The sequence below is a fragment of the Zootoca vivipara genome, chromosome 4 (genome assembly GCF_965207765.1).
Source record: "Zootoca vivipara chromosome 4, rZooViv2.hap1.1, whole genome shotgun sequence".
NCBI classification, from domain to species: Eukaryota; Metazoa; Chordata; class Lepidosauria; order Squamata; family Lacertidae; genus Zootoca; species Zootoca vivipara.
Genome location: NC_142587.1, coordinates 92,113,253 through 92,138,698, shown reverse-complemented (window position 1 = coordinate 92,138,698; position 25,446 = coordinate 92,113,253). Strand labels below are relative to the sequence as shown.

Here is a 25,446-nt window from a genome sequence, read left to right as displayed (position 1 = left end):
CACTTGGCACAACCAGCTCATTCTCTGTGGGCAGAGAAAATTTTATTCTTCTTCATTTTGTGAATCCAGAATGATGTTTCAGGGTTTTGTTTTGTTTTTCCCTTGTATTTTCCTCAGTTTCGCCTGAGAAGGTTCAGGAAATCTGGAAACCTTGAATCTGAACCCTTGTGACTCAAATACATCTATGTACAATAATTTCTGTATAATTCATACATTTAAATCTGGATTGATGAAATATTGTCAATGGCAGCTGGCAATTGGGTTTTTGTTTTTGTCAAACTTAGCTGGATACCACTCCGGGTCTCCCTGCAAGCAGCAACATCAAGGCATTTCCTTCTTTTAAATGAAAGCCTGCAGCTGCCTCTGTAGGGAGCATTTCCACCCTGGCTACTTTGGAATATTTCCCTCTCCTTTCCTCCCCCTCCTTTCTTAAAAGAAAAAAAAACACACAAAGACACCCAAGCTACTCAATTAAGATGAGCTCTCTCATAATTCAATACGGCAGGCACAGCAGAGAAGCCCGTTGCTGGAGGAACTGCGTGGAAGGTGAAATACTAATTGAATTCCACCGAACTCAACTTCTTTAATATTCAGGAACGAGGTCGAGTCCATTTTGGAGCAGGGCTTTTTGCGTCGCCTCAGGAAGAATTGCGTTGGGGAAAGCTTGAGCAGAAAGTATCAACCTTTGTGTTGTATTATATTTAATTTAGGGTATTTGGACATGCATAAATAATGATCCAATGCTGAAGGTGAAGAAATGAGGCTAAATATTTCACAGGGAGTCAGATAAATAGATAGATAGAGATAGATAAGTGTTGAAGGCTCTGGCAAGCATTAACCATTGATATTATTATACCACCAGCAGCATTCATACTATAGATGTAAGAGAATTCTGACCAAAATGGAAACAGAAGCAGAAATTGCTGCAATATGCACTTCATTTGTGGTCAGAATTGGATGTCTGTCAAGTGACTACAATCTCACTTATTAACATCAATTGATCTAAAACAAAGCAAAAAATCCCAACATAATTAAGAATAAGGTTGTTGGTTTTTACATTACTTTGACTTCTCCATTGCACTGAAGTGCCTGTACATTACGTACATAGTTATGTAAGTTATGTAAAATAGCAGAGAGCAAGATGAACAATGTAGTATTTGGTGGAATCTGAACTGCAGCACAAGGAAAACAGTGCTGGATAACAAGATACTAGATTAGATGGGTGACTCTTAAGCTCTTAGGGCAGTTATAATACTGCCGCTCCTCCCAGCGGCTTTCAGCTTACATTACAGGAAGGGTGGGGAACTTTTGGCCACCCCCCTCCTCCACATATTCTGTTTGTTTACCTGTGCCAAAAGGGTCTATGTTCTGAAGTTTATATTCCCTCCTAAAGGTTTTCTGTAATAAATCCATCTAATGTGGTCTTGTGGTCAGAGTACAGGCAGACCAGAGTTCAAACCCCCACTCATCTATTAAACTCACTGGGTGACCCTGGGCCAGTCACCATCTCTCAGCCTGATCTACATTCCTGGGTTGTTGTGATGATAAAATGGGGGTGGAAGAACCTTGAGTTCTTTGGATGAAAGGTGGGATACAGATGTACAGTAATGATCGTTAACAACAACAACATTTTGCTACAACGGGCTGAATCTCTTCAACTGGCAATTTCTCACTGCTGCATATGTTGGAAAATCTGTTTCGGGCTAAATAGGAGATCCTATTCAGCAAAAAAAAAAAAAAAGCCTTGCAAAGTAGCTGACCTTTTGTAAGACGCTCTGTCTTGTTCCAGCAGCTGAGGTTCTGTAGAGCTTATTTGTTCAAGAGCTGACACAGCAAGCTCTTTGGAGGTAAGCTAAGGACCTGGGATGGGATGCAAAAGTCATTTGCTTTAATTGAGCAAACTTTGCTTCGATGGCTTTCTCAGTGCCAAAAAAATGATGGTTTAAGGAAATGTTTACGGAGGTGAAACTTATCCATAATAAAGGTGAAGTTTGAACATCAAATTTTTGGAAAGTCTGCTTTACGGTCAGAAGATCGCATCCCCAAAACACCCAAAACTCCCAGCTGCATGTCTGCAATTGCCTACCTGCACTTTAACACAGGAGGTGAAGGCTCTCTGTCAACACTGTTGTTGTTTAGTCGTTTAGTCGTGTCCGACTCTTCGTGACCCCATGGACCATAGCACGCCAGGCACTCCTGTCTTGCACTGCCTCCCGCAGTTTGGTCAAACTCATGTTCGTAGCTTCGAGAACACTGTCCAACCATCTCATCCTCTGTCGTCCCCTTCTCCTAGTGCCCTCCATCTTTCCCAACATCAGGGTCTTTTCCAGGGAGCCTTCTCTTCTCATGAGGTGGCCAAAGTATTGGAGCCTCAGCTTCACAACCTGTCCTTCCAGTGAGCACCCAGGGTTGATTTCCTTCAGAATGGAGAGGTTTGATCTTCTTGCAGTCCATGGGACTCTCAAGAGTCTCCTCCAGCACCATAATTCAAAAGCATCAATTCTTGAATTATGCTGCTGGAGGAGTCTCTTGAGAGTCCCATGGACTGCAAGAAGATCAAACCTCTCCATTCTGAAGGAAATCAACCCTGGGTGCTCACTGGAAGGACAGGTTGTGAAGCTGAGGCTCCAATACTTTGGTCACCTCATGAGAAGATGAGATGGATCAATGCCTTGTCATGGCGAAGGGGCTTGAATAACTCAGAGAAGCTATGAGCTATGCCATGCAGGGCCACCCAAGATGGACAGGTCATAGTGGAGAGTTTTGACTAAACGTGATCCACCTGGAGAAGGAACTGGCAAGCCACTCCAGTATCCCTGCCAAGAAAACTCCATGGACAAAGACAACAGGCTGTCAACACTACGTGGATTAAAAACACTGTAATTGATTTACAGTAATCAATTACCGTAGGATGGGGAAAATAATTTGGGGAAAATAATTTTGGGAAAAGTTATTTTGGGGGGTTTATCAGGGTTTCTGTGTAGGATATTTAGGGGGGAAATTACTTTAATATTACTGTATTTAGAGATGTTCTGGGCAGTAATGAACGACAGTAATTAACACTAGGGGCTGAATTTATTTGAAAAGGAACTGTTAGGGGCTAATTCAGGGGTGAGTGCAGATTACTTGTTTGCAGACAGACATGATTGTCTACATGCTTTATTTGTTATAATGAGGGAAAGCACCACTGTGTTGGAACTTTTGCTCCCAGTCCTTAAGAGGAATGACCTTTCCCAGCAAGCTCTGTTGGACATACTTCTGTGGACATACTTCTATGCACTGGCAAGCAGGGTGGATAAAAGTGGAAATGAGCAAATGGCATGTTCTCTTGAAGGAAGTGGGGAACAAGGCGGTGAAATCTTGCTGCTTTACCAGTGGGACCCACAACAAACCTATACCCATACCATAGTATGAAACTACAAAAGCCAAGTATGAACAGCAAAGTGCAAAGATTGGAGAGTGAAATATTAGCATCATATCAGAAGATCTCGCATCATCTGGGCCAGCAATTCATGTGAAAACTCAATCAGTCTCATACGTACAGACAGACAGACAGACAGACACACACACACACACCGCTTCTTAATCACTAAACAGTTTTGCTCCCTTCTGCTAATATAATTACCTATTGATCAAAGGCGTGATTTTCAGCATAAACAAGTGCCCACTTTGAAGTGGAAACGTGTTGACAACACCATTACCGTCCTCCACCTTCCTCGCCTAGCATCAAATTTATTGTCAAGCTCTAAAACATTTCACAAAGTCAATTACCAAGTTTTTTAATTGTTTAGGGGTTTTTTTGTGCCTGAAAGATGCTGAAGACTGAAAGCAGATGTGCATCACGCCGGTGTGTTAGGGACTGCGATGGCATTCTAGGCTTTCTGATTCCCATTCATCCACAGCTACCTGCCCTTGGCACATCACTGCTTTCTGCAAAACACAGAATTTCATTCCACTAAGCCACTGCAACATCCTTAGACCCAAATCCCTCATAACCAAAGGATTTAAGAGATTTGCATAGCTGCCATTGCACAAGGGACTGTGGGCTCCAGCAACCTACCAGCCTGGTGATTAGCATTTTCAGAAGCCAAATAACCTCCACTTTCACTTTTAAAAGAGTAGGCTTTCAGTCCACAGGCCCATGGTTAAGAAACTAGAGGTGTGCTGCCAGTGTCTGCAGAAGATCTGGGCTCAAAGCAAAGACCCATATCTGAAATTGTATAGCAAGTTTCAAACTGTATGCTGTTTCTCAATATCACTGCCCCCTGTTTTATTTATTTATTTATTTATTTATTTATTTATTATTTAACTTGAGATGGCAGGGACTGACCCTGGGAACTTCTCAGCCCCTAAGCTGTGAGCCCTCTGCTCCCCTTTCCCCTAGAAAATGTAATAGTAAAGGAGATGCACCCCTACATTTACATATCCCCCTCTTCCCACTTGCTCCTACCCAAACAAACTAGCTTCCTTATCACCATTCGCTTAGCCGCCTCCAACAACACATTCTTCTAGATCAGGGGTCCTCAAACTGTTTCAGCAGGGGGCCAGGCCACTGTCCCTCAGACCTTGTGGGGGGGGGGGGAGAAGAAGAAAAATGAATGGCGGCAGAGGGATGATGAGCAGCACACAAAAGGACTAAGGAGAGGGGCACTTTAAATGGTGACCTCTTGAGAGGGGCACTCAGCCAACCGTGGCTCCTGAGTCTTTCGAGTGGCAGGGGCTGGTGGCGGTGGTGGCGGGGGAAACGATGAGTGGCGCATGAAAAGGCTCTGGAGAGGGGCTGGCAGCAACGAAGCCCAGCCCCCTTCCTCCTCTAGGCAGGGTGGGGAGAAGCCAGGAGGAGGGAGGGAGGAGGAGGCAGCGCCAACACCGTGTGAGGGAGAGGGAAAGAAAGCAGGCACTGGCGATCCATTCACTAGCGATCCACACAGCAATTCCTGGACCATCCATGGACTGGATTTAGAAGGCAATTGGGCCTGATTCAGCCCGCGGGCCTTGGTTCGCCGACCCGTGTTCTAGATGTATGTATGTATGTATGTATGTATGTATGTATGTATGTATGTATGTATCAGGGATGTGCATCAATCCCAACAATCAATTTGGGCTCTAATTTGGCACTTCTGAAAATGGTTGTTTACACCTTTCCTGGGTGGGTGGCGGTTGGAGCCCATCACATTTGGCTGGCACCCACACTGGTCAGGGCACACGCTTGGGGAATTTCTCCAGCCAGCTGGGCCACAGGGCAGGCTCGCCCAACAAAAAGCTACATTTAAATGAACCAATCAGAGCCCCCCCCCCACAAACTGGGCAGTGCCTCACTGACTGATCGGGATTGGCTGCTTGCCTGCTCAGTCAGTCAGCGATGCATAAAAGCCGGCTGCACCTGAATCCCTCAGCACAGTCGGTTGAAGAGCAAGTGCTTCAGAGTTTCCCTGGTTCCATTCGGGGTCAAATCCAAATTCCAATTGTGAAAAACAAAGCTTTGTTCCTCCCCTATTCACGATTACAGGAAAATTAAAAACTGGCTATACCTCCCCTTGCTTTTGACAGAAGTGGATACAATTTGTGGGCATAACTGTCCCTTCTGTGTGAATAAAGCCTTCCAGACAAATAGGCCAGCGGTTTTTTGTGGGGGTACTTAAAACAGATTATAACTTTCATATATTTTTTCAGAATTGGGTGGATTTTTCAGGCATAGTAGCCTCTTCAGATGGGATTTATGGGAAATCTGTTTGTATGAAAGTAGAGAGGTGCCCCTAGGTAAGAAATGTGCCCAACTCAGAATGGATGCAGGGGATTTTGTGATCAGTACCTTTAAAATTTATTTTAGGTGGTGCACTAAAAAGCATTTGCTTCCCTCCCTGTGGCATACATTGTAGAGGTGCCTTTAGGAAAGCGAATGGTAAAGTTTCAGAAGGATAGGTGCAGGGGTTAGGGAGTAAAGATGATTTATATATATATAAAATCAGGTTCAGGCCTGTTTTCTATGCAATCAGCAGCAGAAAACATAGAAATGAAATGCAAAGCTGAATTGACAGGAATTGATGTATGGACATTTAGCAGAGGCAGGACTTGAACATGTAGTACTTTTCAAGCAAGCACCGCAAACAGAACTAGCAAAGAGAACAGAACACACAAGAATAAGGTGATATATTACTCCTTCCCTCCAGAGCACTGTAATTGGAGAGTCCTGTCAAATATCATTTCCTCTGATTGGAAGCTAGGCTTGTTAGTCACAAAGTGCTCTCCCTTTCCCTGTTTCCCCACTCTGGCATTTTCATTACATGCCAAGCTTGGGGAGAAATGTTTGAGTTTTGGCAGACACACTGTCTGCAGTGTTTTTTCAATGTCTAAATATCCAAGGCACCCAAAAGCATTCATGAGGTCCCCATAGGTGTCAACTCCCAGATTGAAAAATCTGGGATCGGCAGCAGCGCGGTACCGGAAGTTGCGCTGCGGTCATTTCGGAACTGGGCAGAGCAGCACCGGATGTTGCTTCTACGCATGCTCTGCCCATTTCCAAAATGGCCGCAGTGCCAGAAATCGCTTCTGCGCATGTCCAGAGACTCCAGACATGTGCAGAAGGAGCCTCCCTGGGCCGGTAAGAATCCGGGACATTTACGGGTTTTTTTTAAATCCGGGCTGCCAGCGGGAAACCGCTGGAAAAATTGGGGTGTCCCGGGGAATACGGGAGACTTGGCAGCTATGGAGGTCCCCTCAGTTAGAGGTGCTTCAGAGAGATCCCGTTTCACCTCTGACAAGCCCCAAATATGTCTGAAACACCTTGTATCAGTTCAGGATTCATCCAACTTTGCTGCACACCCCATATATGAAATTACATTAATAGGCTTTTGTGCAAGTTTATGCATAAAATTGTTGCACATTCATAATTCAGTTTGCAAATTCAGTCGGTGAACAGCATGCAGACAACTGTGGTTGCAAATATAGAAGAGGATGTCAAACTAAGCAAGAAAGGGGCCCAAACATTTGTCCCTACTCCTCTTGGATCCCTAGATCCATAAACACATGGCACACTGTACACCTGAACCGTGCTAGTTAAATGTAAAGACAGTCAACATACTGTTGCCATTTCCTATTACAGCTGTTCTGCTAACCTCAAACTGTAACTCAGTTTTAATGCATTTGATTGTTACCTCGAAGCCCCCAGATGATGGCTATTAGTCCAATTGAAGCAGATGTGTGCACGACATTTCTGTTCATGTTTTTGGCATTTGACAGGTGTAATAGATCTAATCAAATTGTTCGTCAGGCAACAATTTAATTGGGTGAGGAGGGGGTCACCAATTCAAAGCAAACCACAGGAATGCGCTTTCTTTTGCTCCAGAAAATAAAAATAAGCAACTGCTTGTGATGGGCAGCATCAAAGCAGCATTTGACAGCCAGCTACCCACCCATCATCTGTTGTTAAATTTGCTGGAAAGAGGAATAAAAAGGGTGGTTGTTGTTGTTTTCTGCCCAACCCACCCTTTTAATCTTCAAGGGAAATATATTCAGGCTGGGAATATCATTTGCTAGGCCCTTTCAGGTAATAACATGTCTCATCAGATCTTCATCTAGGAAGAGAACAAAAAGTTCCAGGAGATTTTGGGACAATTCGTTCTATCCCCAGTGTTCTGAAATAAGATCAGCAGAGCCACAGGGGTGATGGCTTGAGTGTTGCCACTACACCCAACCCAGCCAGGTTAAAGCCCACTTGAAGGCCTGCTCTGTGATGCCAACCACACCTGCATCTGTACCTGTAGCAGGGCTGTGACTCAGCGCTACAGTGTATCCTTTGCGCTCAGAAGGTCCCAAAAGTTCAATTCCCAGCATCCTGTCTGAAGCACTGGAGAGCCACTTCCTGTCAGTGTAGACCAGGCTTCCTCAACCTTGGCCCTCCAGATGTTTTCAGACTACAATTCCCATCATCCCTGACCACTGGTCCTGCTAGCTAGGGATCATGGGATTTGTAGGTCAAAAACATATGGAGGGCCAAGGTTGAAGAAGCCTGGTGTAGACCAGGCATCCCCAAACTGCGGCCCTCCAGATGTTTTGGCCTACAACTCCCATGATCCCAAGCTAACAGGACCAGTGGTCAGGGAAGATGGGAATTGTAGTCCAAAACATCTGGAGGGCCGAAGTTTGGGGGTGCCTGGTGTAGACAATACAAGGCTAGATGGACCAATGGTCTGACCTAATATAGGGCAGATTCCTATGTTCCTATATAATAATAATAATAATAATAATAATAATAATAATAATAAGCGAGGTGTTAGGAAAATAGCATGCTGCCTTATAACTGAGCCAGACCCCTGGTCTATCCAGCTCCGCATTGCCTGCACTGGCTGGCAGCAGCTCTCCAGAGTTTCCAGCTAGGTTCTCGGCCAACCCTACCTGGAGATGGTGGGAACTGAACACTGGACCTTCTGCATGTAAAGCAGATGTTAGATCACAGGTGGCCAACATGGTGCTCTCTAGATGCTGTTGGATTCCAGTTCCCATCAGCCCCAGACAATATAGCAAATTGTTGGAAATAATGAGAGCTGGGAATCTCAGACCGCCTTCAAAGTATCAAGCTGGCTACCCTGGTGTTAGATAATGGCACCCAAGGTATCAGCACAATGTAGTGATTAGTGTGTTGGACTAGCACCTGGGAGATCAAGGTTCAAATCCCTGCTTGGCCATGAAGCTCACTTGGCCATGAACTTTGTGACCTTGGGCCAGTCCCAACCTACTTCAAAAGACTGTGGTGGGGATTAAATGGGTCCTGAATGGGGTAACTGTGCCCCTGAAGGACCAGGTGTGCAGCCTTGGGGTCCATGGAGGCACAGGTTAATTCTGTGTCCAGGGAGGCTGTCTACCAGCTCCATCTGGTATGCAGGATGAGACCCTACCTGCCTGTGCACTGTCTCACCAGGAGTGGTACATGCTTCAGTTATCTCCCACTTGGACTACTGCAATGCGCTCTACGTGGGGCTACCTATGAAGGTGACTGGGAAATGACAACTAATCCAGAATGCAGCAGCTAGACTGGTGACTGGGATCAGCCACTGGGCCCATATAACACCGGTCCTTAAAGATCTACATTGGCTCCCAGTATGTTTCTGAGCACAATTCAAAGTGTTGGTGTTGATCTTTAAAGCCCTAAACGGCGTTGGCCCTGTATACCTGAGGGAATATCTCCACCCCCATCGTTCAGCCTGGACACTGAGGTCCAGCTCCAAGGGCCTTCTGGTGGTTCCCTCACTGCAAGAAATGATGCTACAGGGAACCAGACAGAGGGCCTTCTTGGTAGTGGTGTCCGCCCTGTGGAATGCCCTCCCATTTGATATCAAACAGACAGCATCTTAAAAAGCAGAGACATCACCTTGCCAACAAAGGTCCGTATAGTTAAAGCTATGGTTTTCCTAGGAGTGATGTATGGAAGTGAGAGCTGGACCATAAAGAAGGCTGATCGCTGAAGAATTGATGCTTTTGAATTATGGTGCTGGAGGAGACTCTTGAGTGTCCCATGGACTGCTAGAAGATCAAACCTTTCAATTCTGAAGGAAATCAGCCCTGAGTGCTCACAGGAAGGACAGATCCTGAAGCTGAGGCTCCAATACTTTGGCCACCTCATGACAAGAGAAGACTCCCTGGAAAAGACCCTGATGTTGGGAGAGATTGAGGGCACAAGGAGAAGGGGACGACAGAGGACGAGATGGTTCGACAGTGTTCTCGAAGCTACGAACATGAGTTTGACCAAACTGCAGGAGGCAGTGGAAGACAGGAGTGCCTGGCGTGCTATGGTCCATGGGGTCACGAAGAGTCGGACACGACTAAACGACAACATGATAAACGAACTATTCAACTTTCTAAAGGCAGCCCTGTATCATGAAGTTTTTAATGTGTGATGCTTTGCTGTGCTTTTATTATGCTGGAAGCCACCCAGAATGGCTGGGGAAACGCAGTCAGGTGGGTAGGGTATATGAAGAAGAAGAAGAAGAGGAAGAGGAAGAGGAAGAGGAAGAGGAAGAAGAAGAGGAAGAAGAAGAGGAAGAAGAAGAGGAAGAAGAAGAAGAAGAAGAAGAAGAAGAAGAAGAAGAAGAAGAAGAAGAAGAAGAAGAAGAAGAAGAAGAAGAAGAAGAAGAAGAAGAAGAAGAAGAAGCAGCATCTTTATGGACCACTTTGAGATCCTCTCAGGACCATGAAGCAGAATAAAAGTAACCTAGATAAGTAAATAATAACAAAAATAAGACACCAAACATTTTTATGCACCATCAAGGGAAGAAGAAGAGCTCCACATTCAAACATGAGTCAAGTAAACCCTCATCATCCCTGACCATTGGCACTGCTGGCTGCACCCCCCCCACCATCCCTGATCCAAGAGGACAAGCAGTGGAGCCAAGGCAGCAGTGGGTAGGACCTGACAATAGCTGGAGTTGGCTCTTCTGGCACAGAAGCTGAGCACACAGAGCTTCTCAAAATGTTCTAAGCTATCACAGTTGCAGGAAGCAAAACAAAAACAAAAAGCAGCATAATTACAAATCCCGAAGACTCATTTTAGCAAATGCACATTTTGCTCTTGTTTCAGAAACGCTGATTAGTTATATTCCCTGGAGGAACTGCATTTGACGGTGCTTCAATCAGAGGCAGAGAGGGATGAGAGGGCCTAATAAACCGGCACATCTGAATTGCAGATACAGCTAGGAAGTTGCAAGGCACACCTTGAAAAAAAAAAGGTATTTTCTTTCTTTTTTAAAAGAATAAAGCACACATTATCTTTCCACCTTCATGATCCCCCCAAAAGCCCTCTCTTAGTTCCTGTCCCAGTGCTGGGAATCTGTAGCTCTCCTGATGTTGTTGTATTCCCATCAGCTCCAGCCAACATGGCCAGCGATGAAGACGGGAGTTGTAGTCCAGCAACATCTGGAAAGCCAGAGTTTTCCCATCCCAAGTCCAAGCCTAACATTGGGCAAAAGATTCCTGCATTGCAGCGGTTTTGACTAGATGACATTTGTGGTCCCTTCCAACTCTACAATTCTATGCTGTTGATTCTAAGTCAACAGTAACCAGAAACATGGGGAATTTGGGTTACCTTATCAAAGGTTACCCTCAAAATCATCCAGAAGCTTCTCTCAAGCAGAAGATGCTTAAAACAAAAGTCATATTGACATGTTGCTTCAGACGAAGTTTCGTTCCATGCAATCCCCGGCTTGTTTAAAAGTGAAAATCTCTAGTGTTCCTTAAAGCATTACCACTGAGTTGCAGCCAGTGAAGAAATTCCCAGTGAACCTCTATTTGTTCCCTCGCTCCCCTTCGGTCAAGTCCCTTAGACTCCCGGGTTCAGATTTCGGCTAACAGAAGACCTACTGATCGCAATCCCTGGACCAAAGAGATCGCCAGCTAACTGCACCATCTAGCGGCAAACCATTGGAAGGACACAGAATATGGTTTCTGGAATAATAGCTTTTCCTTTCACATCACAATGCAGAGTCAATACACATTAGCCTAATCTCTGCAATTTGAATTGGCCTCATATATACAATGCAGAGGCAGTAAAGCTAAGGTGACTGGTTTGCTTTAGGCATGTGGAAGATACTGATGACTCATTTCTGAAGAGGCAGGGATGTCTCCATCAGTATGGTAGTATGCTCTGGCTCCCACTGAAAGCACCCTCTTGTATGCCAACTCTATCCAAATAACCTAGAAGCTACTGTTTCCTAAGAGTAATCCGATAAATGACTGGGTACCAGGGCCAAGCTGAAATGGTAAGGAGTCAAACCCAAAATCTAGATCCAGGATGGGCATTTTCCAGCAAAAGACTCCCTGCTTTTCATTGCTGGAAGGGAAATGGGGACTTCAGCTTGAACACAATAGCAGACAAGGGCAGCAGGAGAGGTCTGCCAGCGGTGTGGTGGAGGGGGAAACATGAAAAGGGAGCTGAGCTCTGCTGGAGCACCAGCGTAAATGACCTACCCTTTTAGCTCTGGCAATTGAATGAAATGAAGAGGCTTTTAAAGTTAGTTTGTGAGATAGGTCAGCATACAGGCACATAATCAGAGGGCAGATACTTCTTTCCTTTTCTTTGATGGGGTTCCTACTTCACACCAGCAGTTTCCATGGTAACACTTGTTTGCAGTGTGACCTCCATTTCTAATGAAAATCTAAAAGTTGCATTTCGGATGATTGATTGTTAATGCTCACTGTGTTTTTATTTTGAGCCAGTGTAGGCAGAAGTTAGCAACCACTGAGTTCAATGTAGCTAACTTCCAGGAAACTCTACACAGAACTGCTGGAAGACTGATCCTAATTCACAGGGCATTATATTCTGTATTTTGTGTGCCTGCAGATGCACGCATAATAATGTGTCAACACAGTTGCCTGCATTTTTTGGTCTCCCCTTCAGAATGTGGTTGTGAGGGTTGCTCCTGCACATTGAAATTGACAGTGCAGCTGCCTCACTATGGCCTGGCCAATCCACAGGCCTCATGCTGACTGCCAATCACATGCACCGATGTTACGCACCCTTATTCCCTTCTATGATGGAAGAAACCTCTGAGACCTGGACACCCATACAAAATCCTAGGTAACTTGCTAGCCTCAGAGCATGAGATCCTCAATTCATGCTCTGGAGTTCTTCACAGTGGGATATAAATGGTCAGGCTCTGTATTGCTCTGTATTGCTATTGGCCAGAGTCAACAGCTGGCCACCACTAGCCCAAGGGTAGGATGTGGTGGGGGCATAGCCAATTTTTCTCATTTTCTCCTGCCTTGCAAGAAATATTGTGGGCATTTAAACATTTCAGCTTTACAAACAGCACTTCACTAAGCTGGGAAAAGTGTCTTACTTTGGGTTAAATGATCAGGGATGATGGGAACTGTACTCCAGTAGCATCTGAAGGGTCAAATGTTAGTCAGCCTTGCAGTTAATGATAGAGGTAAAGGTAAAAGACGGGTGGTGCTGTGGTCTAAACCACCAAGCCTCTTGGTCTTGCCGATCAGAAGGTCGGCGGTTTGAATCCCCGCAACGGAATGAGCTCCCGTTGCTCTGTCCCAGCTCCTGCCAACCTAGCAGTTTGAAAGCATGCCAGTGCAAGTAGATAAATAGGTACCACTGTGGCGGGAAGGTAAATGGAGTTTCTGTGCACTGCTCTGGTTTGCCAGAAGTGGCTTAGTCATGCTGGCCACATGACCTGGAAGCTGTATGCCAGCTCCCTCGGTTTCTGTCACGGTGTCCCGTTGCACCAGAAGCAGTTTAGTCATGCTGGCCACATGACCCAGAAAGTTGTCTGTGGACAAACGCCAGCACCCACGGCCTGAAAGCAAGATGAGCGCCACAATCCCATAGCCGCCTTTGACTGGACTTAACAATCCATGGGTCCTTTACCTTTTGCCTTTAATGATAGAAATGAAAGCAATTCGCTTGCTCTCTGAAGAAGCCACTCTACTATCCGAAGCTTGTAACACTTTTCATGTCGTAAGCCTTTGAATTTTAATATATTTCATTTTGTTTTAGTGAATAGCCATGGGTAGGAAGGAGTATGCAATTCCTGTATTGCAGGGGTTAGACCAGATATCCATTGGGGTCTCTTCCAACTCTACAATCCTGTGATGCTATGATCCCTCTTTTTTCAAACCTCGTTTCACCCACGGCAACAGCAACCAGTTCAGTAAACAATGACCTGATGGTGGCGAACACAATTCTCTCTTTCACACGATTCCTAGAAATTTAGGAGCAACTTCTAGTCTGTGTCTAGCACCTTGTATGTGCAACTTCTAGTCTGTGTCTACCCCCCAAACAAAGGACTCGGTTGATTATTATCTGTCAATATAAAGACTTCATTTATCTTGCAACAAGTACGAGCAAGGATTGAGCCTGCACTGTGAAAACAGGGGGGGGGGGGCACAATTGCCTTCCAGTTATGCTTATCCACTCTTTAGAAGTTGATACATGGAATTATTCCCTTCTTCAGCAAAAGTCTCCCAGCTCCGACGCAGCTTCAGTACAAGCCTGTTGCACCAAGATCTGTTGCACATGAGCGCTAACCTTTTCGACAACGGCGGATGTGCTGAGAATTAAAACGGTTGCCAAAGGGTACGATTTGCACAAAGGCACGTGCTTAAGACAAGGAGGCGCCTGCATCTTTTTAAAAATCCAGTTACTTGCTCACTCTCTCTGTCTTTTATTTTGTTTATTTTTATTTGGAAAGCTCGGAAGTTGCCATGGAGAAGCGTTACTGACCTTCAGAGGCGAGATGTGCGATTGCAGGACGTATCCGTGGACATTTTCTATCTGCGATAAATTCTTTTCAGAAACGTGAACTAGTTCTGGCCCTCTCACTTCGTGAGTTAAGCGAGGTAAAGTATGGTCGTGTGGAGCATCCTCATCTTGGTAGCGATACTTCTGGGAGGCAAAAGGGGGGGGGGAGGGAGAATATTAAGGAACTGTGAAATAGGGGTGGGTGAATCTGCCAGCTTTGGCTTCTGACAGCTTCTCATTTTTGCCTTCTCAAGTTCAGTTCAGTTCTCCACATTTCCACATTGGCTTGCTATTTGCTTTTATTTATTTAAATAATAAAAAAAGAACAAATCCACAAATCTCTCCTTATACACACATTTTTGCATGGCCTAAAGTACACATTTTTACAAAGCGATTTCCCCCTGATACAATACATTTTTTGCATGTTATTTTAACCAATGTATTATTATTATTATAAAAAAAAATATCACACCTCACCCTAATATATGCAGTGTTGTGGCTGGAGAAATGCATTGCAAAATTCAGAAGTGTATGGATTTTGAAGGATGGCGGCTTTTTTGACCACACATTTTCAGAAAGTGCAGATTAGTTAAGTTCACCTTTAAATCTGAATTGAACCGAATGTCTCCCTCAACCCTACTGTGAATTTTACGTTCTGAATTGTGACCTTCTTAAGGAGAAGACAAATGTGGTTAGGACCAAAAACAGCTTGGCGATTCACAAGTGATGCGAGGTCTGCCTTAGGAACTGCCTGCCCTTTCTTCCCCAATTAACTGCAGTTGGGCAAAAGCCCTCCCTCCCCCAGTTAAAGCAAATTCAGGATTTGTTAAACGAAAGATATTCTTAAGGAAATCAGCCCTGAGTGCTCACTAGAAGGACAGATCGTGAAGCTGAGGCTCCAATACTTTGGCCACCTCATGAGAAGAGAAGACTCCCTGGAAAAGACCCTGGTGTTGGGAAAGATTGAGGGCACAAGGAGAAGGGGACAACAGAGGACGAGATGGTTGGACAGTGTTCTCGAAGCTACGAACATGAGTCTGACCAAACTGCGGGAGGCAGTGGAAGACAGGAGTGCCTGGCGTGCTAAGGTCCATGGGGTCATGAAGAGTCGGACACGACTAAATGACTAAACAACAACAACAACAACAATTAACACGAATTTCTTGAATCAGCTTTCAGTGGGAAGATACGGAAGCTGCCTTATTCCAAACCAGACCCATTGGTCTATCTAGTTCAGCAGCTCCTGGGGATTTCAGGTGAGATTCTCTCTCAGCCCTTTCTAGAGATGCCATGGATGGAAACTGGGGCCTTTCTGCATGCCTGGCAGAGGCTCTGCGACTGAACTATGACCCTTTTGCAATAATTAAACTGCATTCAACAGGGTCATTGTCGTTTTTTAAGCACTTTGATTAGCCATATGAGGAACGCTTTTGGGGTACAGAGCTGAAAGTTAAAGAGAAAGCCTGCGAGGTGGAAGGATCCCGAGTGCGTCATAATTTCTTTGTAATGTTATGGCTGCTTTAGGAGCTCTTGACTGAAAACCAGGAACTGAAGATCAAGTGATCACAGGATTCTTTTCTTAGAAGACCATATTTCCCATCCCCATGATGGATGACAAATGACTATTACAGCCATACTTTGGTTGTCGAGCGGAATCCATTCCAGAAGTCTGTTCAACTTCCGAAGACGTTCAAAAACCAAGGCGCAGATTCTGATTGGCTGCAGGAGCTTCCTACACTCAACCAGAAGCTGCGGAAGCCCCATCGGACATTCGGGTTCCAAAGAACGTTCGCAAACCAGAACACTCACTTCCGGGTTTGCGGCGTTCGGGAGCCAAAACGTAAGAGTACCAAGGCGTTTGAGAACAAGGTATGACTGTAGTTTCAATGGAGCGCCACATTCGCAAGCATAATGCCAGAATCAGAGCAGAAGGTGGTTGTCGTCCTTTTCTGATCACTGGGCTTGCTGGAAGCATGTGGCTGACAACTATTAGCAGCAAGATGCTTGTTTGAATGGACCTTTGATCTGATCCTGCAAAATTCTTCTTCTATTCAATGTCCCAGTGTGTCTTTAAGGCTGCACAAAAATTGCAATGTCCTCCTGCCTACTTTCCACTTTCAGTGCAGTTGAAGCTTTGGAACACAAGATGGCAGAACAACCATCGTGTTGAAGGGTGCCTCCGGTTGGCCTGATTCGATTCTATAAATAAAAGCCTGGTGAGCTAGGAAGGTACAATCAGTACAAGTCCTTCCTGCAATAAACCTTGGGATGACTTTTTATTATTATTTCCACCAGCTCAATGGGTATGTGCTTGTGGGTGTGGGTGTTTGTATTTTAAAGGCTGCGGCTTCTTCAATAAAAGCACTTTATGTGAGCAGTCAATCATATTTGGAGGCAGCCGGAAGAATTCTCACAACACATTAGAAGCATCCAGTGTGAATGCACCACTGTGATTCTAATTGATCCTGAAAGTTAGCATAATCCAAGTCGGATCAGTTCTGTGGAACTTCCAGAACCAGCACCTCAACTTTTGCCCCCTACCAAAGCCCTACAGTAGCAGGATATGTCCCAAGTTTTTCCATCCTATCTAACTTAAAACAATAATAATGTTATAGGAAAAAACTGCTCCTTTTCCCGTATGGGGTGGTATTATTATTATTATATTGCTATACTGCCCTATACCCAAAAGTCTCAGGGAAGTTCACATTAAAATCAGGGCAGTTCACATTAAGAGCCTGTATAGAGTCCTTATGTATAGGTAGGAGAAAATAACGGAGGCCAACCAGAGAATATTGAGAATATTAATGCAGGAGGGAGGAGGAACCCAGAACATTGGTGTGCAAGCTCTTATATAGACTTTTGAAATTGTGCACCCTGTAGCCCAAGACCACCCCCTGGAAGACTCCCTGGAAAAGACCCTGATGTTGGGAAAGATTGAGGGCACAAGGAGAAGGGGACGACAGAGGACGAGATGGTTGGACAGTGTTCTCGAAGCTACGAACATGAGTTTGACCAAACTGCGGGAGGCAGTGCAAGACAGGAGTGCCTGGCGTGCTATGGTCCATGGGGTCATGAAGAGTCGGACACGACTAAACGACTAAACAACAACAGATCAGTTTGGGATTTGTGGCCCAGCACAGGGGCAGGGAACCTATAGCTCGCTCAATATTTGCTGGACCACAGGTCCCATCATGTGTTGTCATCAGCCATGACTGGAGCTGATGGGAGTTGGAGTCTAACCATATCTGGATGGCTGCAGGTTTCCTGCCCCTAGTTTAGTTTATTAGCTCTTGGGGGGGGGAGCAAGGGGGGGCAGCATACAATCTGGAAATTTCTGAGGAACTATGCACCATTTATCCTGCAAAGAAAGGCTTGGAGAAGCATTCAGGTATCAAGCAGGAGCTTAACAGACCACATTTGCATATGAATTCTAGCCTTAAAGTGAAACAACAGAGAGATGCATTCATAGTTCTTTAAAACATCTTTTTTAAAAAAGGCATGGAACTGACTAGGTTCCACTCCCACCTCCACTTCAGAGAGGGCTCTAATCTGCACGAATTCTTTGCATGGATTCAGAGACTCAATGGAGAAACGTTAACAATTTTATATAATTGCCACACCTAGGTAATCAGCACACATTATGCTGCTGAGATAATTAGAATGGGGCTGGCTGCTGTCATGCCAAGACCATCAGCAATGTGCCACTGGAATTCTTGGAAAAGCAGAGCCGCAAAGGTTTTGCTCAGAGATAAATCAGGTTCCTCTTCAGACAATGCACACAAAAATAAAATTTAAAAATCCAGCCTCGTGCCAGGTGCGCCTCGCTGGTCTTTCCACCAGAACTATGATTTGTAGGACAAAGCAGCCCTGGATCAATAATCTGGACCATAGCTGCCAAGTTATCCCTTTTTTTTAAGGGAAATTCCCTTATGCTGAATAGGCTTCCTCGCAAGAAAAGGGAAAACTTGGCAGCTATGATCTGGACAAAGCATTGGTTGGTGCAAATCTAATCCATTTGTGAAATTTGCCCGACCCCATCTCATCTCTTGGCCTCCCTCTTCCATAGTGTTACTTGCTGAAAAAGTTGATAAGCAAATTTTACTAGGTAAGATTAATGGCCCATGATCCTGTTTTACAAGTGGTGAAGTAGTTCTCCCTGGGACACCCACAAGAAGGACATGAGGCAAGAGACCTCTCCCAGTGTTGCTCTCCAGCTGTGATTTGGGCCCTGTGGTGAACTCCAAAATCATTTCTGAGGTCCCCCCCCCATGTGGTTGACTTTAGGTTTCAATGTACAGGGTGAGGAAGGTTCGCTGGGGAGATTCAGATATGGCTGTATAGATCATAGAATCATAGAATCATAGAGTTTGAAGAGACCACAAGGGCCATCCAGTCCAACCCCCTGCCAAGCAGGAAACACCATCAAAGCATTCTTGACATATGCCTGTCAAGCCTCTGCTTAAAGACCTCCAAAGAAGGAGACTCCACCACACTCCTTGGTAGCAAATTCCACTGCCGAACAGCTCTTACTGTCAGGAAGTTCTTCCAAGAGAGGCAAATTCTTCCAAGAGAGGCCTTACCCAATACACATTGATGTGACCACTTTGACCTGCAGAAGTAGAGCACTTATGCAAGTGCCCTGCAATGTGTTGTAAAGCGCCAATCCTTTAGTGCGGCAGCACTTGTACTTTGGAACTCCCTGTCTAGTGACGTTAATGAATGGGGCAGAGGTGCTTCAGACAGCCGTTTAGCAAACTGTTCTGTGAAGTGCCTCCCCTCCCCTTTAAAGGGGTTGGGGTAAGCCAGGCACAGGCAACCTCGGCCCTCCAGATGTTTCGGGACTACAACTCCCATGATCCCTAGCTAACAGGGCCAGTGGTAAGAGATGATGGGAACTGGGGTAAGCTGTGAGGAGCTGTGAGGAGAGGAGCTCAGAGTGAGCTGTGGGGGATAGGTTGAGGAGGTAGGGTGAAGTGTAAAGGGAGGGGGCTTGTCAGGGAAGGTTGGGTTGGCAAGCAGAGCGAACAGGGTCTGCACAGTGGCAGAGCTTCATCCTCTGGCACCGTGGGGTGGAGAGCATGCGGGGGCGGGGCTGGCACGAATCCGGGGCATGGCGCGCAGTCCGCAGGGGTGTGGCTCGTGTCCTGGGGGTGTGGCGCACCGCCTGCAGGGGCATGGCACCCAGCGCAGGCAGGGGGCAGCCCCGATACCACCCCACCGGGATCATGCTCCCGGGGGGGGCAGTGTGCTCCCCCCATACTCCTCTTCTTCCACCGGTGGGTCTGCAGTCTCCAGTTAGTGTAAAACAAACAACAACACCCTAGTAAATTACATGCAGATGGGCTGGCAAATTTAGGGTAGCTATCTTGCCCACCCGTGTGTTGTGAACTGGCAAGGTGACGGGGCCCAGGAGAAGAGGACGAGGATTATGGTGAGGGTTGTACCTGGCACTGGGACACACCGGGGCAAACGGGATGAAGAAAGAAGAACTCACCGGTTGATGGAGGTTGACGAAGGGATGGGGGTAAATGCCCAGGAACCAAAGCAGCAGAACCCATCACCAAAGCTAGAATGGCCCCTGTCTCCACAAATACGGCAAGCCCTGAGGGGAAGGGAGCAGCCAGAGTGGTGCTCTGGGAAGCTAAGGCAGGCAAGGGCCCACAACCCAGCTCCCTAGCTGGCCAGGTGGAGCTCGCTGGCTCTGTGAGGAGGGGTGTGATTTCTCAGCTGGAGTAGGCTCAGGACAGGTGAGGGTCACCTGCCTCATCAAGCACAGATGCTGCAATCAGCATGCAAAGTACAAAAGGACAGCAGAGATGAGGCGCTGTGTCTGCTCAACTGCCCATGTAAAATGCCCATGTCAGGCTTGGATGCTCCTGGACCTCTATGGGACTATGGAGGGAGAAAGGTTGTTTTCTGCTGCTCCAGAGAAGCGGACACGGAGCAATGGATTCAAACTACAAGAAAGAAGATCCCACCTAAACATTAGGAGGAACTTCCTGACAGTAAGAGCTGTTCGGCAGTGGAATTTGCTGCCAAGGAGTGTGGTGGAGTCTCCTTCTTTGGAGGTCTTTAAGCAGAGGCTTGACAGGCATATGTCAAGAATGCTTTGATGGTGTTTCCTGCTTGGCAGGGGGTTGGACTGGATGGCCCTTGTGGCCTCTTCCAAATCTATGATTCTATGATTCTACTGTTCTTCGGGTTTGACTCTGGACTGTATCCTGACTGCTGGACTTCTGGCTTGGCTTACTTGTACTGTGTTTCCAGATCTCCGGACTTTTTTTGTGTGGATTGACCTTTGTACTTTGGATTTGTCATACTGGCTTGCTGCCAGGGAGGCCAGGGATTCATGATGCCCTGGTAGGAATACAAGGGGCTTCCAAATTTTCACAAGTTGGCAGAAACTTCCCACTTGCCCCTCCTGAGCTTCCAAAGGCACCCTGTTAACTGGCAGGGAGACAAGACCCACATCATTGCTTTTTGTAGCCTAATGCGTTTTTTGGGTGATTTAAAGAAGTGCAAAAGCTGTGGAGGGCAATTAAGAGTAGGGAGAACACATCACTTCTTCCCTCGCGGTAGCACCAGACAATTAAACGACCTCTCTATGAAACATGTCGGTGACCTTGGTCCCCTCGCGACAATACATAAAGGACCCTACATTGGCGCAGAAAAGGCCGTTAACCTCCCGCACCCGATCCGCTGATGCGCTCACTCATGAAATTCCGAAGGCGCCAAGATTACGTGAAGATCATTTGATCTAAAATTAGGAAGACCAGAAAGAAAGGAAAGGTGACAAGAGGGAACAGTGTGCTAGTTTCTCTTGGGTGACCTAATTATGACTCGCATTGGAAGCCGTGCTACGAAGCAATGATATTTCCCAGTCCTGCAACAAGAGGTGTTCGTTCACTCCATTGCATAAGCCTTTTGGCGGTCAGGCCAAAAGAGAGGCACAAGGCCTCAGGAAATGGGGAGGGAAACAAAGGATATACTACAGGCATGGAACCCTGGTTCTTTTTCAGTGCAAGAACCCAACATTGGGCATGAGTTACCAACGGCTGCATAATTGTCCAGCACCCCCAATCCAAACTTTGCTATTTTCAATATATCACCTTTGCAAAGCACCACCTCATTCCTCGTAACATTTCTTGGTTGTGCTGGAGATCCCTGAAGCAATATCTAATTGGTTAACCAAGCCACCCTCTTGGTGAGTCCCCCGCATGCTGCGCTAAATTGGCATGGCACAGGGACTCATTGAGCGGCGCCGGACATGGCGCCTGTGCCTGCGCAGATGGCGGAAATCACGGCTGCGGCTGCGCAGATGCCGGAAATCGCTTCTGCACAGGCGCAATTTCCGGCATCTGTCCAGCCACAGAAGCGATTTCCTGCACTGTGGACATGTGCAGACGCCATTTTCGGCATTGCGCTAAGCTTCCCGACGCCTGGGTTAGGATGTCCACTACATTGATGCATTATTTAATTTTATAAAGTGGCTGAATGCTAAGAAACCAGCAACAACCCTATACTCTCAATCAGGACAGTTTTGAAAGGTTCAGTCTGTCAACTTGATTCCAAACGGCATATGTGAACATGGTCATAAACCTGCTGCTTGGTGTCAGGAACCATTGCGACAAATTTGGTTATGCTATTTTAAGAGGTATCTAAGGTGCAGCCTGCCATTTTGTTTTGAAAACAGATAAATGCCTTCCGCATGACCTCAGGAACCACCACTCCAAATTTGGTCAATATAACTTAAGAGATCTTTGAATGTATAAGTCTGTGGACAAACCATTCCCACCAAAAATATATATTCCCTTTTGCTCTCCATCCTTCTGTATGCATGCACACTCATATTGCTTCCTGCTTGCTTTTTTTAGCCCTTTGCAAGGTCAGTTCTGTTGTGAAGAGACTGTGCTGGAGACTTAATAATGATGTTATTCAGATATCAAGTTAACAAATATAGAATTTGAGTACATCATCTTTAGAGCTGCATCAGTTTCCGATAAAACCAGCCATGCACCCTTGGAGGATAGGAACCCACCCAGCCCCTGCCAGGCTTCTTCCTGTCAGGAATATACAAAAACAAAACAAAACTCTTGGCACTCTATAGTCTTTATTGGCTATGCAGCTATGCTGTAACTATCAAAAGAGTTCATCGCAAAGCTACCACCCAATCAGGTAGATCAGGTATCTTCAACCTTTTCAGACCCAGATCCTGCTTTTAACCTAAACATGCTTTTGGGGACCCATTTCTTGCACAAGAGGAGGTTGCTGGCAATTTTGCTGCACAATAGGCTGCAGAATCCGCCACTCGGTACAGGGGTGCCAACTTGAATAAAATATTGGGGAGGGGGCAGATTATCCCTGTCCCCGATCCTAGCAACAGGGGTAGGATCTGGTGAAATGGTCTATAACACCCCCACCCCACTTTTTGTCCCCCAAACAGCTATGTAATGTTGACTAATCTCAGAAACAGTGTCCGCTCCAGGGCTACTCTGAATTCTTAAAGCTAAAAAGGGACTTGAACCCAGAGTTTCTAGGCATCTGTCTCCCCGGCTCCCACCCAAAATCAACAAGGACTGGCTGCAAAATTATGCATTTGCTTGCTTGGGCATATTTTTAGTACCTGCCTTATTTCTGTGAAAGTAAGTTGTTCTAAATTGCTTTTATAATTGTTATATCCCCACCCTGGGACCTTGGGGTAAAGGTGGGGAGCTTTGCTCTGAATTAGGCACTCCTAGTATGTATATGGGACATGGGTGGCACTGTGGTGTAAACCACTGAGCCTTGGGCTTGCCAATTGGAAGGTTGGCGGTTCGAATCCCCACAACGGGGTGAGCTCCCGTTGTTTGGTCCCAGCTCCTGCCAACCTAGCAGTTTGAAAGCACGTCAAAGTGCAAGTAGATCAATAGGTACTGCTCCGACGGAAAGGTAAACGGTGTTTCCATGCGCTGCTATGGTTTCGCCAGAAGCGGCTTAGTCATGCTGGCCACATGACCCGGAAAAACTGTCTGCGGACAAATGTCGGCTCCCTTGGCCAGTAAAGCGAGATGAGTGCCGCAACCCTAGAGTTGTTCACAACTGGACTTAACTCCATTCTCGTCCAAGCATAGCTCTGTGAAGTGAACCTGACTCATGGAGCAAGCAGTCTGCACTCTTTCTCTTTCTCTGCAAGGACTATAAGAAACAAAGTCAGGGATTTTTTGCCCAATCCCAGCTCTTTTGCCATTCAGCAACCCTTTTACGAGTTCCTTTACAGGGCTTGTTAGGAAACAAAATCCAAACATGCAAAAGGAAGGCAGCAGTGCCCATCAACTTTGGGGAGCCCTGGGCAGTGGCGGAGGAAGGGGAGATGCAGTGGTGTCACCACTGAGGGTGGTGACAAAATGCCGGGTGGAACTCACCACGGGGCCTGCAGCGCACCCAAGTCACGCATCTCTCCTGGGCCACGGGGCCCACTGCCTCAAATGGTCTGCCCGCTGCCCCCCCCAGCTGTAGGGTGGCTGAGTGGGAGGAGGCAGGCAGACTCCTTGGAGGCCCTATGGAGTGTCCTGCCCCAGCTCGCCCCGCCCTGTGGGTGGCTGGCCCCGCCCCTGGGTGCAGGGCACGCGTGCCACCCCAGGCACCCAATCGGCTTGCTCCACCGCTGGCCCTGCGCCCCCTCAAATATTTTATTGGTGGGGCCCAGATCCCTTTGGTGCCTATGTCATAAAATGAGTTCCTGCTAGCAAAGCCATTGTGTTGTATTCCTCGGCTATAAAATATTAAAACTCCCCCTTGCACGAGGAGGCAGAGAATGTTGGTTACAACTCGAAATCTTTCATACAGTATAAGATGAAGAAATCATCTCTTAAAAGCCAAGCCATGAATGCAGACTTCCAAGTAAGGCTGAGTGTTGGTGTTCTGAATGAAAAGTAGGATACATGATTGACATTAACGAACTCCAATTTAAGAAAAATGTTTTGACGTTAGGCCTTCCCAGGCACTATTTTATTGAACAAAATGACAAAAAAATATTATAAAATGCAGCTCCATTCCCTCACCATCACCCACCACAAAAGCGAAGTGGCAAAACACAGTGATTTGTTGTTTCTTCTAACAGCAACTAATGCATACAGCTAATGCATTAAACATACAGGAGTACCTGAAAGAACTTTGCAGCCTGCAGCCAAGAAATCAAGTTATAAGTCTACTTTCAGTTCAAGTTCAGAACAGAATAAACAGTTGCATGCAAGCCCGGAGGTTATGACTTAAAGTGCCTGACTTGGTGTGTCTGACCCCATCAATCTCAATTGTTATAAAAAAAAAAATTAAGATGAGCACTTTCTCATCTGGGACCCAGGTGGCGCTGTGGTTAAACCACTGAGCCTAGGGCTTGCTGATCAGAAGGTCGGCGGTTCGAATCCCTGTGACGGGGTGAGCTCCCGTTGCTTGGTCCCAGCTCCTGCCAACCTAGCAGTTCGAAAGCACGTCAAAATGCAAGTAGATAAATAGGAACCACTACAGCGGGAAGGTAAACGGCGTTTCCATGTGCTGCTCTGGTTTGCCAGAAGCGGCTTTGTCATGTTGGCCACATGATCTGGAAGCTGTACGCCGGCTCCCTCGGCCAATAATGCGAGATGAGCGTGCAACCCCAGAGTCAGTCACGACTGGACCTAACAGTCAGGGGTCCCTTTACCTTTACCTTTACTTTCTCCTTATAAAAGTGGATAATTCCTGCAACTGCATCATCACATTACATGTTCTGTGGTTGACCTCTCACACTAAACGCCAGCAAACGTTCAAATAGCTGGAGCTCCAGTGGCTACGATTCCTTCCTGCAGAAGTGAGTTTTGATCATGCAAGCTACAAAGGTTGCGACTTTGGCCTCATCTAAAGCAGACTCGTAACACTTAAAACAGTCACAGGTTCCCTCCCAAAGAATCATGGGAACTGCAGTTTGTTAAGGGTATCGATAGCTGTTAGGAGGCCTCTATTTCCTCCCACAGTGGCGCTGTGGGTTAAACCACAGAGCCTAGGGCTTGCTTATCAGAAGGTTGGCGGTTCGAATCCCTGTGACAGGGTGAACTCCCGTTGCTCGGTCCCTGCTCCTGCCAACGCAGTTTGAAAGCACATCAAAGTGCAAGTAGATAAATAGGAACCCGCAACAGCGGGAAGGTAAATTGCATTTTCGTGTGCTGCTCTGGTTTGCCAGAAGCGGCTTTGTC

The 25,446-nt window shown here is 46.3% G+C and overlaps 1 protein-coding gene across 6 annotated transcripts in view; it reads right to left on the bottom strand.

Moving 5' to 3' along the window:
- DLG2 (discs large MAGUK scaffold protein 2) overlaps positions 1-25,446 on the bottom strand; it is an 835,907-nt gene that overhangs the window by 401,147 nt on the left and 409,314 nt on the right. For 5 of the 6 annotated variants that reach the window (XM_088668833.1, XM_088668834.1, XM_088668835.1 and 2 more), the window contains one exon: positions 14,225-14,386. In XM_088668833.1, coding sequence (XP_088524959.1) covers positions 14,225-14,386 — 162 coding nt within the window. The remainder of the gene's footprint in view (positions 1-14,224; positions 14,387-25,446) is intronic. The other variant, XM_088668841.1, reaches the window with a different exon arrangement.